General features: G+C 37.1%; 1 protein-coding gene across 1 annotated transcript in view; it reads right to left on the bottom strand.

Annotated features, from left to right (window-relative positions):
• The window catches only part of LOC107557452 (oxysterol-binding protein-related protein 10-like), a 41794-nt gene that overhangs the window by 4020 nt on the left and 29294 nt on the right, over positions 1–8480 (bottom strand). The window contains exon 6 of the mRNA XM_016240869.1: positions 3112–3447. Coding sequence (XP_016096355.1) covers positions 3112–3447 — 336 coding nt within the window. The remainder of the gene's footprint in view (positions 1–3111; positions 3448–8480) is intronic.

Genomic DNA, 8480 nt, shown 5'->3' with positions numbered 1-8480 from the left:
ATTATCTGCAGGAACACATGACCAGTGGTCAGCAGTTACCCATCATGCCGAAACTCAAAACCAAATCAATTAATGACCTTCAGTCTGCGTTCAGTCTGTCACGCTGATGACCCTGATGAAAAAAAACAGCCTAAAGTGGCTTACAGAGTTTAGCTGGTTGACAAATGCCCATCAAACTAAAACTGTAGACCAACTAAAACCAGCAAACCACCTAGGTGATTTTTTTTCAGCAGGAATGATTCACACCTTTCAACACAAACACCATATGCTGCTTTGAATGTTTTAACACTGTATTATAATTTTTTTATATATAACCAATTAATCTGAAAAATAAGCAGTTCAGTGTGTTGTAAAAAGATGTGAAGTTTCTTTAAGCTCTTGTACTGATGCAGAAACATCTCAAATTCTCATGACATCAATGATCATGATCAAAGCATCATCAGGGCTGCATGAACTTGGCATCTGCTCTCACAATATTTCTGATCAGCTGATGTCAAGTTTCTTACATTCAGACAGATTCAGCCACATATAATTTATGACATAACTGAGATGTAAATACAGTTTGTCTTTGTGATATTGTGGCCCATTAAGCTGTAGAATATTTGCATTTTAATAAGAGATAGATAAGATAGACAGACAGACAGATAGATATTAATTTATGAAAATGTTATTAATTTATAAATGCATGAGGCTCTCTTTAGAAACGTAGCAAGGAAATCGATAAAATAGTCCATGTGACATCAGTGGTTCAACCGTAATTTTACAAAGCTACAAGAATATTTTTTCAGCAAAGAAAACAAAATATACAAATAAAATCACGGTTGAACCACTGAAGTCACATGGACCATTTAAACAATGTGTCATATTAAATGTCTTTACTATGTTTCTGTGTCTTGAACATGGTAGGACCCTTGCTGTCTATGAAGGGTAAGAAAGCTCTCAGATTTCATAAAATAAAATCTTAATTTGTGTTCCAAAGACAAACAAAGGTCTTGCGGGTTTGGAATGACACGAGGGTGAGTAATTAATGACAGAATTTTAATTTTTGGGTGAACTATCCCTTTAAATCCTCGAGCTCTGTAAAAAAATTAATAAAATAAAATGTAAAAAAAAAAAAAAACACACCCGTTTACACCAAGAATGATAACCATATTAGCACACATCAACTGACTTTGGTATAACGCTGTTTATTATGAGCGCACTGCAGTTTTATCATCCATAAATGCACTAGCTCTTTAAAGCAGGATGGATTCTGATTGGCTGTCGATGTTTTTAACGTTCATCAGCTGAAAATAAAAATCGTTCTGAAAGTTATTCCAATATCGTTCCTCTGTATCGTTATCGTTATGGTTGGACGTCTTTCATACTTTTCTGGACCTTGACAGTGTAAGTTACTTGGCAGTCAATGGGACAGTCACAAGCCTCCCGGTTTTCATCCAAAATATCTTAAATTGCGTTCCGAAGACGAACAAAGCTTTTACGAGTTTGGAACGACATGGGGGTAAATGATTAATGACAAAATTTTCATTTTGGGGTGGAGTAACCCTTTAATACTACGTATATATTTATCGTAATTGTTATAGCCCTTGGTGTGAATGGACCTTCAGATTCTTCAAACTGTAAATCACAGGGAAAATTTTTTAAATTTAATACATTTTTAAAATATATTAAAATACAAAACATGTATTTTAAATTGTAATGCTATTTCACAATATTACTATTTTTACTGTATTTGTGATCAAATAAATGCAGCCTTGTTAAACAGAAAAAAACTTCTTTCAGAAACACTGAAATGTGGAATGTTCCCAAACTTTTGAACAGTAAATCCACAGCTGAAAATAATTAATATGATATATATTTATATATGATATATATGATTATGATATATATATATATATAATTAAAATGTCAAAAAAATAAAAGTGTTTCTTATAACCATGATTCTTCTCGAAAACACTACAACGGACATCATCAAGCATAATTTCAGATTAATTCATTCTTTTCTGAATAAGCTGGAAAACAAATCCTCACACAGACCATGCAGAGAAACATTCATGCACAGACCAGAACATGTAAAACATTTCTGGCTGATCATTGTGATGTAAAGCAAACTGATCATGCAAACAAACACACAATATGGATTTACCTGATTGGTGTTACCCTCGTTTGGAACTGTAGGCCCCGCCCCATTCACAGCCCCGCCCATGTCAGAGCCCCACCCCTTCAATGCGTGTCACTAGCCCACAGTAACAGACCTCAGTCAGAGATCAAAGATGTCATCTGAACCCATTCCTTTAATTCATTTCTGTAACATCAGAAACATTCTAAGCGGTCAGTTTTGGATTCACGCCATACACCAATACGGTCTCATTTCCATCTCAATTTGAACTCATCTGAAGCATTCAGGGTGAGAGAGGAACAAGCATTTTCGCTCTTATACTTTCAAAAATATGTTTTACAAAACAGAAGAAAAACAGCATTAAACGAAGGCTGAAACAAAACGCAGTTCGTTCTCTCCAAACACAAGGAACAGAACCTGAGATCTGAAGATCAACATTCAAAACTGAAAATACAAAAGGAAAATACAATATTCAGATCAGGCACAGAGTCATTCAGCTCTCAAGTGTTTCTCCTTGGCGAAAGATATCAAAGGTGTCCATTGATATCAAGGAGTTCTCGTTTTGTTCTTTTAGTTGTTTTTTTGGCAGAGTGAATCAACATTAAAAAAATGAATAAAAATGCAAAACATAAAATCAAATAAAAAATCATGGCAATTGATTTTGATGCCCAGAGTGAAGCATCTGAGTCCATGTCAGGGTCGATCTGAAATGTTTTATTGGATCCACTGGGTCGTTTTGAGTTTTCAGGCACCTGTGTGTGTATGTGTGTGTGTTTCTTTGGCATGTGGTTCGTCCAGCATTGAAAAGCGGCTGGAATCAGACTCCAAACACTTACACGAATCATGCATTAACATGTTACACACTCAGCACGAATACAAATGATACAATCAGGCACAGAACCGAATGAACAAACGATTCAAACGAAGAGCTAAAATACAGATGAACTCACACAAACAGTGAACATGCAGCATGAACGACGAACAGCCCTTCAACAACAATTATTGCAAACGTTTAGCTGCATTGGGCCCGTTAGATACGGACAGGGGCCGCAGTCAACCTCGCCCTGATCTTTGGCCAGCTCCGGGTCTGGAGGAGGCACGGGCGTCTGTAGGGTGTCCGTACTGGACTCACCAGAGGGCGGCCCGCAGTCGTGTCCGGCACTCTGCTGTAATATAGTCAGGCACTCGCCAAGGCAGCTCAGGGTGGCGGCAGAGGTGGCTTTCAGCAGCAGCAGGTCATGATCCAGACAGGACAGGGATCCTCGCATCGGCAGAGACTCGATGGACTGGACCAGACTCTTCTGCTGACCCTCGGCCTGGTTCATAACCTGAAGAAATGAGGAAGGAGCTTTACTGCGGTCGACCGGCAAGCGGCGCCATTCAGCTACACTCTTAAAAATAAAGGCTCTTTATTGGCATCAATGGTTCTATGAAGAACCTTGAACATCTGTGGAACCTTGCAAATGCAGAAAAGGTTCTTTATAGTCAAAAAAGGTTCTTTAGATTTTTCAAATGTACTTCAAAATGGTTCTTTTAGGGACTGTTCACTGAAAGGTTCTCTGGGGAACCAAAAATGGTTCTGCTATGGCATCACTGCAAAAACACCCTTTTGGAACCTTTATTTTCAAGAGTGTACATAACTAACTAGAACACAACCCTTGGGATTAAACTGGTACAAATATCATCAAAAAACTACCAAGTCTGTTTCTATAATAAAACACTGATTCTGATGTAAGATTTTTTTTTTTTTAAGAAATTAATACTTTTATTAATGAAGGATGCATAAATGTCATTAAAGATGACATTTATGATGTTGCAAAATATTTATATTTTACATAAATGCTGTTCTTTTTGAGTTTTCTATTCATCAAAGAATCCTGAAAATTTATATAAATTTCCACAAAACATGAAGCAGCACGACATTTCCACATTTATAATAATAAGAAATGTTTCTTGAGCAGCAAATCAGCATATTGGAATGATTTCTGAAGGATCATGTGACACTGAAGAAGACTGAAGTAATGATGCTGACAATTCAGCTTTGCATCACAGAAATAAATTCTATTTTCAAATATATTCAAATAGAAAACAGCTACTTTTACTGTTTTTACTGTATTTATAATCAAATAGCCCTAAATGTGGTCTTGGTGAGCAGATGAGACTTCTTAGCACATTATTGTAAAGCATCTTAGTATCATAATTTTTAATCAGATCTTTCTCCACCTCTGAAATGCCTGATGTAATTGAGGGCCTGAAATCAAAGCGGTAAAGTTTCCGCTGTGGTTGATGCAGATGATCACACGAGCCGTGTGTCGACAGAAGTGACGGACAAGGTATTAATGTTTCAGCTGACGCAGGACTTATTTAATTCTCTAAATGATGCTCTGGCACAGAAATAAAGTGGTTCCCAACCCTGGTGCTGGAGGCACCCCAACACTGCACATTTTTAATGTCTCCTTAATTAAACACACCTGATTCAGGTCATCAGCTCATTAGTAGAGACTCCAAGACCTGAAACTGGTGCGTCAGAGAAAGGAGGCATGCTAATTGTGCAGTGTTGGGGTGCCTCCAGGACCAGGGTTGGGAACCACTGCAATAGAGCTCAAACTGGCACAGTTTATATGAGGAGAAACATCTCTGTGATGCTTCTTTATGCTCGGAGCTACAAAACCAGCTCAGTTGGTTCCTTAGAGATGTTTCCGGAGAAAGTCGGTGTGAAAATGCAGTATTCACAGTCATGCATTTGGCAGATGCTTTTATTCAAAGCATCTTACATTTGATTTTATTACATTTTAATTACTTTTATTTAATTTTATTTATTCATTACATTTTATTCAAGATAATAATCTTGACAATAAAAAAATTGGCGACAAAAACTTCAGTTGTCGAATAGTCGTTTGATCTCATTACCTAAAATAAGGACCTGCAATAACGCGATTTGACCAGTGTGGCGCTGTAGCGCAACACTCTAATTCAGCTCTCCAGGCTGTAATCCAATAGAAGACTAGGGATGGGCGATACACCTTATTTTGTTTTCGATACGATACCGATATTTTTCAAGGCAGTATCGTCGATATCGATACCGATTCGATACTTCTGCACTAATCTTTTAAATTATGGAATTTATTAAATTATTAAATTACTAAGAGTAAAATGGGTAATGAAAACCACTTAACTTTATGTTTAAAACGCATTTTAACCTGTTTAATTCCACATTTTTCCCAGACATCCAAAATGATGTGTCATTAATAACCCTTTGAAATAATCAATAATTTTTATTTTTTTGGTAAATAAAACGCACCTTAGTATCGATATTTTTTGTTTGAGTATCGATACTTTCGATACTCGCGTCAGTATCGATATATCGCTACTTCGGATCGAATACAAACGAAGCAGAACCAGTAGAGTGAGGGTACGCGTTACAATACTACAAAAAAATGTGTTGTCATGTTTAAAGGCGGATATAGCCTACTCACAGTGAAGTTTTCGAGGTAAAAAGTTCTGTATAAGTTACAAAAGCAGCGTTTAACTGTTAGCGAACATCCGCATCCTGCTGAGAGCAGCGTTTAGATGAATATGCAAATGCAATTTCCCCTCAATAACAAAATAAAACAACTAAAATGCTAGTAGTGAGAAAACAGCAGTTAAGAAAGCATCTGATCATAGCCACGTGGATATATTTGCAACAGCTCTGCAATTCATCACGTCACGTTTATTTATATAACTCTTTATACAATAGATATAGCTATAAAGCAAGCAGCTTTACAGTATTAAACGCGCACGCGCGCGCACACAAAAAGCATTGTCAGTTGTTGCTTTCCATTACAATTACAACATGATTTTCTCCTATAAAGCAGCTCTCCAGTAATAATTTGATTTGCACAGATTAAAGCTTGATCCAGCTCACATAATTTGACTATATGTTTGATTTTGTCTCACTATTGGAACTAATTAATTTCTTATGCTCTGTTAAATTCCTTTGAATTTCAATTCAGTTATTCCCTCTTCCAAAGTCCAATTCAACATTCTGTGAAATGTGACAAATTCTGTTCACATTCATGGACATTAATTGAAAGGAGCACACACACACACACACAAACACACAAATGTATTTAAATTGCATTTAAAATTTTGTTCATTAGATTACACAATTTTAACATAATGCTTTTATTTGAACATAACCAAATAAACTCAAGGTGATGCATAGCCTACTTGTCAGTCATACATAAATGAAACAGGTCAGATTTCTGCTCTCAAAAAAAAAAATTATGCCATAGTTTAATATTAACTAGGTTATTTGCAGTTATTTGATTTAATTTAAATAATCATATTTTCAAAATGCATTTATTTAAATTGTTTGGAATCAGCATAAATCTGTTTATTGTGAAAACAATTACATTTATTCAGTTTAAAGTATGAGCATGGTTCAAATATGGCTAACTGTGGAACAAGTAATATTCAGTCAGTTAAAATGTATGAGATTGAAACAAATTAGAAAACTGTTTTTATTTATGTATGACTGACAAATATGCATAATATTACGTTTATTAGTTTGTTAAACTGTGTCATCTTAATGGATGGAAATTGTTTACCCAATTTAAATACATAAATCTTAAATTATTTTAATAATATTTTTAAATGTTCTTTAATTCTGCATTAGATCAGACAGAAGATTCATGATGGTCTGTTATTATCCTCCATCAGTCCAGTGTTTGAGGTGTGTGTGTCTGACCTCTTTGACATCCAGGAGGCGCTCTGGGTACTGGTTTCTGGCCCGGCGGGCGGCTGCAGGCGACTTATGGTGCGTGATGGTAACGATGTTGCTCTGAGGCCCATGGTGAGGGAGATGTCTCTGAGATGCAGGAGAGGAAGACGGAGGGAGGTGAGGAAGCAGAGAGAAACTCCGCGTTCGGCCCGACGAACCCTGAGACACACAGAGAGAGATGGTAAAAAAAAAAACTTCCCATTCACAGATACACATAATACAGTCTAACGAGCAGTGCATGCAGAATTACAGCTTCATTCACACCGCAATCACACCGCAGAAAACAGACCTTCACACGACTGCTAAATACACTAAAGCATCAGAACTACACAGATAAAATGAATGTCTTAAAAGATAAAAAAAGAGCCTGATATATTATCAAAAAATACTGAAACCTTCAAATATCCTAGTTAATGCATTAACATATACAACTAATTAAATGATGATTAAATCAGGGATATTATCATTAAATAAAACAAACAAAAAAAAATATTTCTTGAAATAAAATAAATGTTAGCTGAAGTAAAATATATTAAGCTAGTTGCCAAGGAAACATTTCTCATTTTCATTTAGTTTCAGCTCAAGTGCTTTATGCCAAGTATTTTATTCAATTTTCAAACTCGTCGGATCGCCGTTGTTTTCACACTGCGTGACTATCTGGGGTAGCATTCAGTTGCTGCTGTGTTCACACTGCACGATGGATCAGCGACGGGGTTTCACACTGCATGACTTCACAATAGGAAGAATTGCCGACAGCTCTGTCTGGTGCAGGGTTGCCAGATTTTCGCTACAAAACCCGCCCAATTACTACTCAAAACTAGCCTGAAAATAGCCCAATTGCTTTCGAGGGGGTCCCCCAGTAAAAATCGCATTCGGGGGTAAAATACAAATTTATTTGGCGGGGTTCTCCTGGTACAATTCACGTTCCAGGGCCTAAATATCACTTATTGGGGCCGCTTCAACCTAATGACATAAAAAACAACCGGCAGCAATCGCGGATTTGGCAACACTGGTCCGCAAACTATGTTTTCTATAACTCCTCCCCGAACTTCCCGCTGCCCTGTATCTTGGTCTCTCATTGGCTGTAGGTCATCGCCGATGTGTTTTTCAGTCAGAACTCATTTCACACAGCGTGATTGTGAATCGCCGACAGCTCCAGATATTTAGCATGCCAAATATTTTGAGTGCGTCGGCGATTCCCTCCAATCACGTCTTTGATAATTCACACTGTGTGATTGTCACTCATGTGAACGAGCACCGATTTGCCTCCGATTTTGGGGCATTTTTCAGCGATTTCGCAAAACCTGTCGGCGAGTGAAAAATCGGGCAGTGTGAACTCGCCATTAGTGAAATCAGCTGGATGAGTTCATGAGTGGAATAAACATATGGCAGGACTTTTAGGCCATGTCCACACGTACACGGGTATTTTTATAAACTGAGTTTTTCCTTCTTCCGTTTTTAAAAAAATCTCCGTCCACATGAAAACACAAACGCATGCTATGAATCACTGTCAAGAGCATGCCAAACCAACAGGTGGCGATATAATCTCAATCGTAAAGCCATGTTGGCCAATCAGAAGCCTGAAAAAGTCTCCAG

The sequence above is a fragment of the Sinocyclocheilus grahami genome, unplaced genomic scaffold (assembly GCF_001515645.1).
Source record: "Sinocyclocheilus grahami isolate Dianchi unplaced genomic scaffold, SAMN03320097.WGS_v1.1 scaffold603.1, whole genome shotgun sequence".
Lineage (NCBI taxonomy): Eukaryota > Metazoa > Chordata > Actinopteri > Cypriniformes > Cyprinidae > Sinocyclocheilus > Sinocyclocheilus grahami.
Note: the sequence above shows the minus strand (reverse complement) of the source record. Positions and strands in the feature narration are given on the sequence as shown.